Source organism: Vulpes vulpes, chromosome 11 (genome assembly GCF_048418805.1).
Source record: "Vulpes vulpes isolate BD-2025 chromosome 11, VulVul3, whole genome shotgun sequence".
NCBI lineage: Eukaryota > Metazoa > Chordata > Mammalia > Carnivora > Canidae > Vulpes > Vulpes vulpes.
Genome location: NC_132790.1, coordinates 10,964,430 through 10,978,544, shown reverse-complemented (window position 1 = coordinate 10,978,544; position 14,115 = coordinate 10,964,430). Strand labels below are relative to the sequence as shown.

Genomic DNA, 14,115 nt, shown 5'->3' with positions numbered 1-14,115 from the left:
GGGAAGGTTGGTCTCAAATCCAACCTTGACCTTAAGCAGAAAGAATTTAAAAATCACTCCAAATTAGCCTGATGCTCTTTAAATCCCACCAGCCTAAGGTTGGGCTGAATTTAATAGCCTACAGACAGCAAGTCAAAAGGCTCTTGCTGCCAAGAGAGGATGATTCTGGGACAGGTAACCAGAACATATCCCAAGAGCCACACAGTCAGTCCAAACATGGCAGCTAGACCTCTATGAGGCAGGATTTATTCTAACGTGTTGGTGTATGTGAAGCAGACATACATAGTACTGAGGAAGCATGGACTGATTTTGTAGTCCCACTGGGAACATAAGCTAGCTGCTCTTATCTTGGATCTAATTTTCATGGTAGATGTTGTTTATCTTTTGTGGCCCAGTTTCTCAGACAAGTTGGGGAAGTACTTCTGTGTGATTCAGTAATAGCAGAGACAAGCATTTTTTCCCTAGGGTAGATGATAGTTAGAAAACTAGATAGGGGTCTGTGGGGGTGTGTGTGTGGGTGTGTGTATATGTATGGTGGTTATATGCACCGTCATCAACACTTCGTTAGAGAAGACGCCAGCCCAATGAGAAACCAGCTCTAGGCCAGGGCTAGGGTCCTTAGTAAAGGGAGGCTAGCTCTTCAGGATTTCTAGCTTTAGCAGCTCTGAGAAGCAGGTTGAGCTCCCTTTATGAAGTATTAGGAGATGGAGTTATACAAGAATCTTGACATTTCACTCTCTTGCCCCATCAGGGCTATCCATCACTTGGAGAGTTCAATGGAAATTGTTTTCCACCAACATTAAAAGTTATTTGGGAGCTTTTAAGACACAGCAAATATATTTCTTTAAGAGAACTTTATTTGCTTGTTTAAGAGAGCGGCACTTTATATATAGTGCTGATATAAACTGGTGCACAGGATCCTCTAAAACTGTTTATATCCACAGTAAAATACATTTTTGTGATACTCATACAACAGAGTTAGTCCGGGAGCCAAGGGCTTTGTGAACTCTGCTTATCTCTCAGCCTGGGGCTGTTATTCAGTCTTCACCAGGTCTTGGGTCTCCCTGGTTACTGATCCTGGCTTCGGAGCCCAGCCTGCTGGTTCCATAGAAACTGCTTTGCCTATTCATTTCTCTAAGATTCCTGGAAACACTGTTTTAGGCAGGTATGGAAAGTCAGACTCACAAGCCCACCGCACAGCTCTGGTTAGTGCTCCCTTCTGATTTACCTCAGTCTTTTCTTTTAATATGTACAATTTCCCATCTTTTATGCCTGATATATACTCTAGTACTTGGATTCCTTCTGGGGCAAAGACATCTCATAATAGAGATAGTATATTTCTAGAATAATTTCATTTCTTTAAAAGATGGTGTAGTCCTTAATTGATACTTGTTACATTCTTAGTTGACTTAAAGGTGAATGATCTCGATTATATGACAGTATAATAAGGCAGTTAAAAATCTGTCAATTAGAAATCACTTAAACCAACTTCTTTACCGACAGATGAGAAAATTCAGGGAAAGAAAGTGACCTGCCAAGGATGGAGCAACTAGAATTTAAGTCCCCTAGTCCTTGAGCAAATATCTGAAGGGGTATCATATGGAGAAACGTAAGTTTCATTTTTTGGAACCCAGAAGTCAGACTAGGACCACTGTGTAAGAAATTACAAGGAAGCAGAGACAAATTCTGGCCATCAATAACAAAGAATTAATAATTAGAATTGGAATGAGCTTCTTAAGAAGTAGGGAGTTTTCTGTTAATAGGTTACTAGATGCATTTGAATAGAAGAGGGGTGATCCCTTGTCAGGGATAAAGGAAGGGATTTCTCAGCTGAAACTGTGAATTTGATGATGTCTCTCCTTTATTTAAATTCTGAGAATCTAAGTTGCAATGTGCAGCACTGTATTCCGGCGGGTTTGAACTAATAATGACTTTCACATTCCAAAGCATAAGCAGTTGTAGCCTTTAAACCCCACATCAGATCACACTACAGCTTCCCTCTGCTGTCTTGAATGAGCCGCGTATCTTCAAGTCAGTCTTCCCTTTCCACCAGGAATAAGGATCCGAAGAGGGCAAAGGGAATGAGAAAAGCTTCAGAGATTTCTCAGTGTGAGTCAAAGGTTAAACAGAATTTTTAAGAGAAAATAATATTAGTATTACTAGTAATAATAATATTTAGTGGTACATTTTTTAGGATAGGGGAAAAAAAAGGAAAAGTCGTGGTCTGTTATTTGTCTACAGCCAGAGAGCCTTAGGTTGACAATAAGAGAGCTAACCTGAGGTATAAAACACAGAAGCAATCAGAAGTTCACCAAAAAAATAAATAAATAAATAAAGCTTTTAGAAGGGTTAAGGCCATGTTGGCTGGGATCCAATTCACAGTTCAGTACAAATCTATAAAACTCTTCTAAGCAAATTGGGGAATGTGAAAGCAACAGTTCGAAAAAGGACTGTTCTTGGTGCACGTATCCATTTCCACTCAAATCAATGCAAGTTTTTAATACGTGGAGGACAGACAGCAAACACATCACCACAGTTTCAATCCAACGTCCAGAAGTCTGGCCAATGATAATCACTTTCAGAGCTCATCGCTTTCGGAGCTCATTGTCTACTATTCCCCACATCAAAATAAGGTGCAGCCTCCCTCTAAGGCTGGGACACAGTAATCGAATTTGGGAATTTAAAGAGGTGTAGGGAAAATGTTTTCTTACTCCAGATCTTCCGCAAAATGGAAAAAAAGTAAGTATCTCTTTAGAGATCCCAGGTATGAGAGAGAGAAGAAATGGCTCAGGAAGAATATGAAAAAGAAAGCAAGCCACAGCTGTTATTGCTGGGAGAAGAGAAGAGGATGGAGAAAGGAAGGGCCCATCCGTGAAAGGCAACTGGGAATGACTACCAGAGAGAGCTTCTCATCAATAAAAAGAAAAGTTCAAGGGACCCGAAAACTGGATTCAACAAGTGACACAAACACCCTCTCAAAGATCCTGAGTCTCCTCTTCTATCTCTCTGAAAAATTAAAAAAAGACCCAAGTGGAAGTGATTGTGCCCAGATCATCTGTCTCCAAGAAGACCTTACCAATGATCTTCAAATTGGAAGGGACTTTAGAGATAATGGAATCCAGAAGCCTCTTTTAAAAAATAAGTTGAAAGTTACTTGAAGGCCATCCTTTAGTAAAAGAGCCTTAATCCAAACCTCCCAATAACAGGCCAGCACCCTTCCTACTATAGTTGGCACCCTTGAAATCAGGAGAGTTGGGGGGAAGCATAGCACTCTCATCGGGGGGAAAACAAGGAGAGGAGAGGAGAGGTGCCATGTGAAGAGTCCATAAAAAGTCAAACAGCTGTTCATCATTCTTAATACATGGTGACAGGCTCCACTAATCAAGTCCTCTCTTCCTCCCACGTCCCACATAGGAGCTAACACATTTTGTGTGATCCGTACATAGTAAGCCTTCAACTGCTTCAAAGTATAACAAGACCTTACACATGTTTCCTAAGCCCCCAGCACCAATGAATTTGTAGTTTTATAAATATCATGGTGAACAAGAAATGCTGTCTTGTCATATTCAAGCCAAATAACAGCTGGACTTTAAAAATAAAATTTTGAAGGCATTTGCCTTTTATATTTTTAATTTCTGTTTTCCTGGCTTATGGTTTTGTCATTTGATTTTGATGAGTGTTTAATACACATGCACAGCTGCCTCTTTGGGTGACCTTTCCCTTGCTGCTTCCATGCTTAGAGCTATGAAGCAGGTCCACAAGTTGCTTACTAAGTGATATTGGCATTTTCACGACTGGCAGATATTTTCCTGGGAAGCCCAGCTGGAACAGGGCCTCATCTCTTAAGCTGACGTACTTTAGTCTCTTTAGAAGCCTCATAGGAGGATGGGGCGCAAGTGAGAGGACAGCATGGCCCCTTAAGATAGCTGTTCTGCATTATTCACAAGAGCCAAGACATGGAAACATCCTAAGTATACATGGATGGATGAGCAGATAAAGATATATATTGCATTTCCCCCCTCCCTCCTTCTCTCTCTCTCTCTCTCTCTCTCTCTCTCTCTCTCTATATATATATATATATATATATATATATATATATATAGTCTTGTTATACTTTGAAGCAGTTGAAGGCTTACTATGTACGGATCACACAAAATATATATATATATGTATATATATATATATATATATATATGTACACAATAGACACACACACAACTCTTGAAGGAGTTTTGGTGGATGAATATTATTCATCCACAAAAAAGAAGACAATCCTGCCATTTGCAACAATGTGGATAGACCCTGAAGACAAAATGCGAAGTGAAACAAGTCAGATAGAGAAAGACTAATAATACTGTTGTCTCACTTACATGTGGAATCTAAAAAGGACAAACTCAGAAACAGAGTAGAATGGTGGTTTCCAGGGACTAGGGGGAGGGGGAAAGGGAGAGACGTTGGTCAAAGGGTATAAACTTCCAGTTTTAAGATGGATTGGCTCTGGGGAGAGGCTAATATACAGCATGGTGACTATAATGAACAATACTGTATTACATACTTGAAAGTGGCTAAGAAGGTAGGTCTTAAATTTTCTCATAAAAAATGAGGTGATTGTGTAAGGTGATAGATGTGTTAACTAACTTGATTGTGGTAATTGTTTCCTAATAGACACGTGTACCAAACCATCACATAGTCCACCTGAAGTTTAGTGTTATATACCAGTTATATCTCAGTAAAGCTGAGGGTAACATTTTAATGGCTATGCCAGGCCAGAGGAAACATGGACATGATCATGTGTGGACTGAGAAGAGGTGACCTGAGCTGCAGAACTCACCTGCCAACTGAGCTTACCTAAGTGGCTTTTGCTCTGAATCTCTGTGGGCACAACCAAGTCTTGAACTTTTTAGCACTTTTCTCAGTGATGATTTTGCCCATCTGTCTGTATACATTTCCCTTTTAATCTTCTGTCTTCCTGCACTAGACTTTAAACTCCAAGAGGTCAGGAACATAATCTGTTCTGCTTCCCTTGGTTTATCTAGTGTCTAGTTCTGGCACCTGGTGGACCCTTAGGTAATGTATTGTTTTGTTTTGCTTTGTTTTGCTTAGACCACAAACTGACTGAAGGAGTTTCTAAGTTGTACTTATTCTGCTGCTGCAGTCCCCTTCTTATTCCTCCTGTGTAGGCAAATGTGAAGGAGCAAAGTAGAGAACGGATCATGTGTACCTGCTATCTGCTCTGACTTTAATAGGAACTGTAACTCCAGCAGGCTTTGCAATCAGCTCTTACTTGAACAGACGCCAGGAAATATCCCGAAGTCAGCAGAAGAAGGCTGCTGCCCATCCCAGCAGTCCTCACAAAGGCGGCGCGCTGCTGTCCATCTGAGAGCCGGTAACTTGACTCCATTCATGAACTCACAGTCCCCCAAAGCACATGAGGTCTCAATGGCAGCCCTGGGCAAGCTTCTGAAGGGAGGTTTTCACACGCTCCTTAAGCTCCTGGGCCACTACAGCCCTTCTACTATTACACTCATCAGGCATTGCTGCTGTGTGCGATAGAGTAACACGAGAGCTGGTGTATGGCATGACTTGCTATATTTAGGGGAGAGGAAATGGGCCATACTGAGGAAGGTCACAAGGAGTTTGTTCAGAAAAGTGAAGGCACCACGTATATATCTGCGTATGCTGGGCACGCCAGTATAGCAGTGTTCAGAAGCATGGGTCCTGGAGCCTGGCTGCTGGGATCAACTCTCAGCTCTACCCTTACTACCTATGGGACTGGTGGCAAGTTTCTTAGCTTCTCTCATCTTTAGTAGTCTCTTCTGTAAAGTGGAAGACGGATAATAATACCTTCTTTATGGAGTTGTATAAGGTTTACATGAGAAAATGTGTGTAAAAAGCTTAGCACAGTCTCTGGCAGGTGAGTGCTTCAAAAACGTTTGCTAACAAGCACACAACAAGAACAAAAACCAAAGTAACCAGGAAATTGGTCTGAATCCAGATGATCTGGATACTGAAAGGGATTTTCAAAGATATTTCTATACAATATGTTTCCCTCCAGTTAAGTGTTTCATTTTTTTCCTTTCATAATGGCTAATAACTCCAATCCTGCTTTTTAATTATCAAGTGCATAATATCATTAGCTAAATCATTAGCATTATTGAGAGGTAACTGACCAAGTGTATACCCATTATACAATTAAGAAACTGGAGGAAGAATGACAGATTAAGAGAACTTCTGGAACAAGGGTAAGGTGATAGAACTCTGTACCTCCTAGTCTATGGAAAAATGAATGAACTGATTACTCCGAAGGGATGAAAAATGTTATTTCGCTGTGTACGGTCAAAGGTTTAGATACCCTGTGGTATAATCCTGCAACAAAATTGAGATGGGCCAGGCCTGAACAACTGGTTTCCTAGGCCAAGGAACCTCAGTCCTCATGAGGAAAATCCCACACTTCTAAGTGTCGAGGTCACTGTACTCTTGGTATACATTCTTCATGGAAGTCAGCGAATGCAAATCTGGTTCTGAGTCCCCTTTATCCCTCCCTTCCTCCTCCTTCTCTTCCTCCTCCTCTTCCTCTCTCCTGTCCTCCCCCCTCCAACATACCAATCAGAATTTAACACCTTGTCCCCGGGACTATCATTGAACATCTGTGTCTCCTACTGGCATTAAACAAAATCTGCCTTCTGGAAATTCTCTAAAGTGCTTCCGAATGTCTGACACCGTCCATCTTTTAGTATTCAAGCCAGAGACTTCTCAACTGCCTGGATGGTCCCGGGCTTTCACCAGAAGCCCTACCCTGTTTAGATGTGGCTACAAATGTCTTCGTGTGTTTTCAAGGGATTAAGGTCCTGGAAGAAATTCTGCCAATAAAAGAGGATAATAGTAAGATTCTTCTCTTTAAGCTAAAGAACTTCAGCTGGGACCCAAGATGGGTGAAGTATTGTGTTACTCTGAAGAGAACAGATTAATCTTCCCTGACTGGTGGGAGGGATTTTGCCAAAAGAACAGCTAACGGGAAAACCAGTCCCTACTCTGTGATGACACAGTAAATAACCAGGCAACATTACTACCGAAGTGCTGACCTAACTCATAAATTGTACCCAGCCTCTGGGGAGCAATTTCTGCTGATTTGCTGCTTGTGCATTTAAAACAAACAAACAAAAAGGGAAGAGGAGTGGACAGGCATGGATAGTGCTATGGGTAAACCCACTGAGAGTGAAGTTCGTCTTTCCATCTAGACTTTCAAAAGATTTTAGTGACGCTTAGTGCTCGGGCACAGGCTGGGCCCTGCCCGAGGATGCATTGATTTTATGCGAGATCTGCTGCAAACCATCAGTTAGTTCCCAAAGTGGTTTGACTGTACCTGGACTCACTTGATTTGGGGTTGAAACAAAAAATCCTCCTTTATGTGTTAGCCCTTTTTTAAACAAGGGCTGACTATCCAAGTCAGTGACATGGATGACACACAGAATTCCATCACTCACTGGAATGCAGAGGGTCCCTTGATACAAAAACTTGAAAACAGCAGCTTGAAGTCCTCGAATGGCTACATGTTCAGTAATGTGGGCTCTAGCTACATCTCAACATCCTCAGCTATAATATGTAATGGAGGCTAACATTTCCTCTGCTTTGCCAAAAAAAAAAAAATCCAGCCGGTACTCCCAGGAAAGATTGTAGAAGGCCCTAGAGCTAACTCAGTTGCATCGTCACAAATGCCCAGAGCAGCAGAAAAGAGCTACGGAAAAGCCACTCACCCTCTGCATCTTCTGGCCGAGTTAGATCGATGACACCTGGGCCCAGCTTTCCATCTTCACTTGACTTTCCTGTTAACTGGGGCCCCAAGTTCTCAAAGCGTGTTCTTTCCTAGAGGAAAGAATAATCAGAGGCTTATTCTAGCTTCTGAAGCAGCCACTTTTCCCTTCCAGCTTCTATTCTGCTTCGTGGCCAAAACTTGGATTTACAAACAACCCATTTCTGATCGACCTGGGGGCTCCGGAAAGCTTTCAGAAAGGTTCCACTAAAGCCTAGTGGTGCCACCGACAGCGCCGACAGTGTCTACAGCAGAGTACCTGTAAGGAAAGGAAGCCGGCGCCGGGAAGCCCTCCGGGTGGCACCGCGCATCTTCTCTCAGTGGGATTTGCGCCAGGCGTCTAAAAGGAATGCAAGTGAAAGGTTTGAGCCTCAAGTGCAAAACTTGAAAGAGCAATTCCCATTAAGGTATATACTGCTAGTTAACGGGAGAGGAATTTTTCTCATTTAGAGATCACAGTTCGCATTGGTATTCCTGGGAAAATACAAATCGGGATTTTAGGCAAGAGGATTTCAAAACCAAATGTGTCAAAGGGGGCGGATGAGATGACGGCACTGATGCTCCTATTTTGCTTGGGAGTTTCCACTTCCCAGAAAGTCAGAAAGGCGATTACCCCTAGCCAGCTATTGAGTGGGGAAAGTAGAAAATCTCCTGCCGCTGGAGGAGGGAAACTCCAAGATGTCCCACTCTGTCAGCCAGTTCTTCTAGGACAGGGAGCCTGAAAGACGGCACTGAACTCTCCCTCTGCAGCTCTCTGGATCAGTAGCAGAGGGCTCACTGAGCGTCACTGAGATGGTTTTCTTGTCTGCAAAAACACAGCACGTGTCCCCTTCTCACCTTCTTGCTACTCTCCACACTCAAACTTGGCTTTGTGTGGTGCTTATGAATGAATGAAACCTTGTTGTTCATTACTATGAAACAATATTAAATGTCATGTCAGCTTGAATTTACAGACATGAAATAGCAGCTTCCAGCCCCGGGAATGGTTTCTGCATGTTATACTTAATGCATTATGCAGCAGTAGAGTGCTGATTGCTGTTCAGTCTATTGTTCAATGACCTAGTTCTGTACTGAGCATGTTCGGCATTAGATGGAAACACTCTGCGAGTGTTCTCTTCTGTAAGATGTTTAGAAACTTGGAAATATTCTTAAAGAGCAAACATACAATTACTTGATAGAGGCTGTGTCTCATTTGTACAGTCTCACTACATTTGTGCTTTCTAATATGATTATTTTTGAATATCATTATATTTCTATAATTAATTCCCATCAGTCAAATTGTGCAGGAAGTCTTCCAGTTCCCCTTCATCATGGAATATGTTGAAATCTGTGTTGGAAGAAAGCATAGCATAAACCTTGCTTTAATCTAGCACCGTTTCTATGAAAGATTTGCAACAAAATTATAATCATGAATTTCCCCAACCGAGTAATACTAACTGGTTACAATAGTGGGCTATGGGGAAACCTCTGAAATAGGACACTTATAAAAAACAGAATGAAAATAAAAAGCAAATTAGGCATGGTTCCCCAATATCTTCTTATGTGAAAACACCGCTGCACAAGAACAAATTAACCCAGATGCAGGCCACAACAGAAAGCAAACCACAAGCCATGTGGGAGTTTCACACGTTGTCTAGGGGGAGGACAGCTGCTTTTAATCAGCCAATTTCTATTTTTGAGTAGCACTTCTGGTTGTCATGATGTAAAGGAAAAGAATTAAAGTGAAGATGAGTAGTACCAGGGAAAGCAAAATATTCAACCTTTGTTTTATCACATTGTTTCGCATTTCAAATATTTGCATGTGAATGCTTTCCCTATGTTAAATGCAAAAGGAGTTTTGATGTGACACCTGCAATCTTCTTGGAAGAACAACCTTTAGCTGTATTTTCATGGGGGGAAAAACAACTTTCTCTGAAAATCAACAGACCGTGCTACCTATCAATATGCATATTTCAAGTATCTTTCTAGTCATTCATTCTCTTTGATTTTACCGGAAAATATTCTCAGTAAAAAAAAATAAAGTTCCTGAAAGAATATCAATATTTTGACAAGGAAGGAGAAGAGGGAAAATTACATGCCATGGTTTGTAAAATCCTGAGACAACAAAGCTTACATGATGATAATATCTTTTCTTTTATAAAAAATGAAGTGCACTCACAATTCAGTATTATCAGCTTGTTTTTAATCATAACAAAAAACATTCAGAACATTCAACAACACATTCACAGTGTCTTTGAAGTCATACATTTTTCTGACTTCATTGAAAAAAAACATTCTTCTGCAGAGATACTTTCCTTATAAAATATCAATATTTTGACAGAGTAGAAGTCAGGGAAGAATATCCCATGAAACACTTGTTAAACAGGCAGAAAATAAATCAATGATAAAAATTGTTTTGGGCAGTGGGCTGCATTTTATATTTGGTAATATTAAGCACTTGTGTTTGAGATTAAAGAAGGACCCTGCAAAGCCATGCCCTTTCATATAAATTTCTACCTAGCCTCCCAGAAGATTTCCTTCTTCAAAGAATAGCTCAGAATATTTATTTGCCAGCCACATAACCATAAGATAAGAGAGCCCGATGTCTACAACTTAGCTCCAGGCAGCTGGGCTAAGCAAAGGTTTTACCAGTGAGGCTGAACATGAGCCTGGTGAATACAGGAGGTGGACACAGGCACAGAGATTCGCTCAAAGATACTTTGGTTCCAAGAGGCTTCGACTCCTGGCCAATAAGTGCCAATGGGCATGCCCCTACGTCAACCAAATATAGACTGCGAGAGGCAAGTTCTTCACCGCAGATTTTTCCACACACTTGAACTAGCTCTCACAATGTACACAGCTCCCAAGTAAGATATTTTGGAGATGTAAGCAAAATAGCTCAATGCTAATTGAATCTCAACCCCCCCCCCCCCGAAAGTCCCCAATCTTCACGTTGACGGCAAAATGTGCATTTTACATGCAGCGATGTGATCAGACACTTACTTATGCATTGTCAGTCACAAAACATGCAGGCAACATAAAAGTTATTGAAAAAAATTAAAGTCTGAAAGTCAGCCCTGCTGTGTTGTAGGACTGTTGGCTCTCTAAGTGCTTTGAAATTATGATGTATGAGATAGATGTTGCATATTAAGTAAAGATATTGAAATGATAAAGCCCCCTTTAGTGAGAGCTGATGAATGTTCAATGCTACAAGCCACAAGACGCTGGCATCCATCATCTTCACATATTATCAGAGTCAATGACGGGGCAGCCTCACTGATGACAGATAGACTGCTGCATTATTATCCCTTATTTCCAGAGTCACTGAACAAACCATTCAACTCCTTGGGCATTATTTTCAACTTTGCATTAAATTAGCAACTTCTCCCTCCCTACCATGGCAAGATTGATCAATTTTGTTTTTGCATGGGTGGAGAAAGAGAATGGATTTGGGGTGACTAAAAGAACGGAGCCTTGCTTCCATCTAAGAAAAAAAAATCAACTTCCTCTTACTGGCAACAAAATGTAAAATTGTGATATGGGGAAAGAACAGCAATGAAACAGTAAGCACACAATAATGGCTTTTCTTTGCACTTAGATAAAAGCTGAATTTTTGATGTGCACAGTATATTTTAATAAAATTTTATATACTATGTTTTATACACTTATTGGCTATTCCATAATAATGTGTGTGCTAACAGTAAAATTGCTCTTAAATTTATGTGTGTTATTTATACGTTCCCCCGTAACAATGCTTTTTGTTGTAAAAAATATTCTGTTTATTAATGTAACTTTACAACCACCGCATCCGAGATCCGTGGTAAATTAATGACATTTTTATTATTTTATAGTGTCATTAAATTTTTACTGATCACTCCATCAAACAGAGGCAGTAAAGGCCATAATGTAAACTGGGACACTTAGATCAGGGAGCAGGAAGACATTCCAGATAGTCTGAAGGAAACTGCTGGCAATAAATGATATTTATACCATCTTTAAGCACGTTAGAATACTTGGATAAGTTTGGCAAAACTGTTTCAGTAGTAGAGTGGATTGTGTACTTAAATAACAGTTTGCTAGCCAGCAAGACAAGCCTTTTTCAAACCATCCGGGAGGTGACTGACGGCAACCATCTCCTGGAAAACACCAACGTGGAATGTCTGATGTGCTGGGCACCCTCCCTTCGGGGCTGCCAAGCCTGACCAGTCCACACCGTACCTCAAATGACTTCCAAACGGTCCCTGCTTCTACAGTCTGAAGTGGAAAGTGGTAAATGCTGAGAGAGAAGCTTTTTGTTTGTCGCTTTACAAATATATTTAGTTTGACAGGCAGACGTGACTGGACAAAGATGTAATGTATTTTATTCCAATGGTCTAGATGAGAGGTACTTGACCAATCTTTAGTCAGAGCTGGTTCCTAAAGACTGTCTGAATGTGGGTCATTCATAATAGCCACAGCCACAACATACACCTAAAGGGCCATGACCTATGCTGCGGTTAAAATGGGCAAAAAATAATTATCTCATGTTACTTTCACATATAAAAGACCTTAGGTTAGTCTACTCTACGCTGATGCTCAATGAGTCTGTTTATAGAATCTTTGTACATGTTTTTTGTACAAATATTTTATATTGTATAAACTATATACATAACATATACACATATATCTCTGCATGTAGATAATAGTAATTAGAAATTTTTATGCTCATGTAATCACAAATTTAGAATCATCCATCTCCTATGTGGGGATTTGGGCATGAATCTTTTGTAAGTAAATAAGAATTTTGTTGTTATATCCTAAAAGACATATTTAAATATTAAAGACTTCTTCCAACTATGTAATAATAAGGCATTTTGTAGGGAAAGTGAGTTACTGCAGTGCCACCAGTCGCATTCTTGTGTACTCCTGAAGCAGAGTTTTCTGAGAGTAAGAACAAATACTTGCACGATGAAGAGGAATTCTCAAAGGCCAGCATAATGTCCTGAGACATTATCTATCCTCAGTGTCTCAGCCCTAAATTGTTAAGTACTCCCCAAAAGAAGTCTTGTCACTTCACCCCAGCTCCAGGCCTTAGCTTCTCTGCAACCCAGGAAAACTTACCCCAACCGAGAGTGAAGACTTCCCTGCAAAAGCAGCTCTCCACTTGCACAGCCTCCCTTCCTGCCCTCTTTACATCAATACCAGCTGGTCGGTACTATTTGCCTCCCTGCTTCCCTCATCCCTCCACGCTCAGTCCCTCTCCAGGCTTGCTGATTCCTCTTCCACAGAGTCTCTGGCAGTGGTCCCTCCCCTGCCCCCTGGCATCCCGTAATCACTGACGGCCCCTGCGCTCCTGCCCGCACTCCTAGATCACTGCCACCACCCCCTTGCGGGGCTGCCCGACTGTGGCACTGCCCTCCCAGTCCATCTAGGCACACTGCTCACAGGGATCCGCTTCAGAGCTCTGATTTAAAACCTTCCACGCCTTCCTGCTTGCATTCCATTCAAACTCTTCTTCTACCTGGCTTTCAAGTCCTTTTTAAATTCCATTTCCTACAACTCTCCCATCATACATCCTCTGCTTGGGGCAGGCAGAAACTCTTCCCATAATAACATCATGATCGTGCCTCCTTGTTCTTCCTCAGCGCTGCTAGGATAAGCTTCCTACTCTCTTCCTCCTTGCCAAATTCTATTCATACTGAAAAGCCCAAGTTGTCTGTGAACTCTGTAACCTCTCTGAGCCACCTGTTTTGTGATATACAAAAATTCTTAGTCTTCCCTATATAATTGGTCCCTGGTTACATATTATTTTTAAGAATTGAGCTTTGGTTCACCTGCACCTCCTAAGTCTCCTCCTGAAACACCAGAGGGTTTTTCAAGCCAAGGGTTTGTCTGACACCTTTTCTATATATCTTACACAGCATTTAGTAATAGTGCCCATAAATACTTGCAGGTTTTACAAGGCCACGTAATTGATTTATCCACATAAATCAAAGAAACCCTTTACAAGTGAGTGTCCCAAGGAAGCAAGAACTACCAATTTACCAATTTTCTAATATTTCAAGTTTGTGATAGAGATGTTTAGACTCAACACTACTTGTGATGATCTCTCTTTGGGCAAAATATATAATAATAATCAAAACAAGGAAATCCAAAAAAAATCTTAAGTATTTTATAAAAAAGACAAGTAAGTAATGTTAAAAGAACACAGTAGAAGAATACAATTTAATGGTATAATTTATTATGAAAAAGAGGTTTTTGAGTCTGACTTGGAATTTTCTGCCATTTAGCACTTGCATCTTTGCAAAGTCTTTGCAAAATATGGCAAAAGAAGACACTACCCACCA

The 14,115-nt window shown here is 40.9% G+C and overlaps 1 protein-coding gene across 50 annotated transcripts in view; it reads right to left on the bottom strand.

The window, feature by feature from the left end:
* The window catches only part of SOX6 (SRY-box transcription factor 6), a 581,952-nt gene that overhangs the window by 38,079 nt on the left and 529,758 nt on the right, over positions 1 to 14,115 (bottom strand). For all 50 annotated transcript variants that reach the window (XM_072725559.1, XM_072725550.1, XM_072725530.1 and 47 more), the window contains one exon: positions 7,755 to 7,863. In XM_072725559.1, the coding sequence (XP_072581660.1) occupies positions 7,755 to 7,863 (109 nt within the window). The remainder of the gene's footprint in view (positions 1 to 7,754; positions 7,864 to 14,115) is intronic.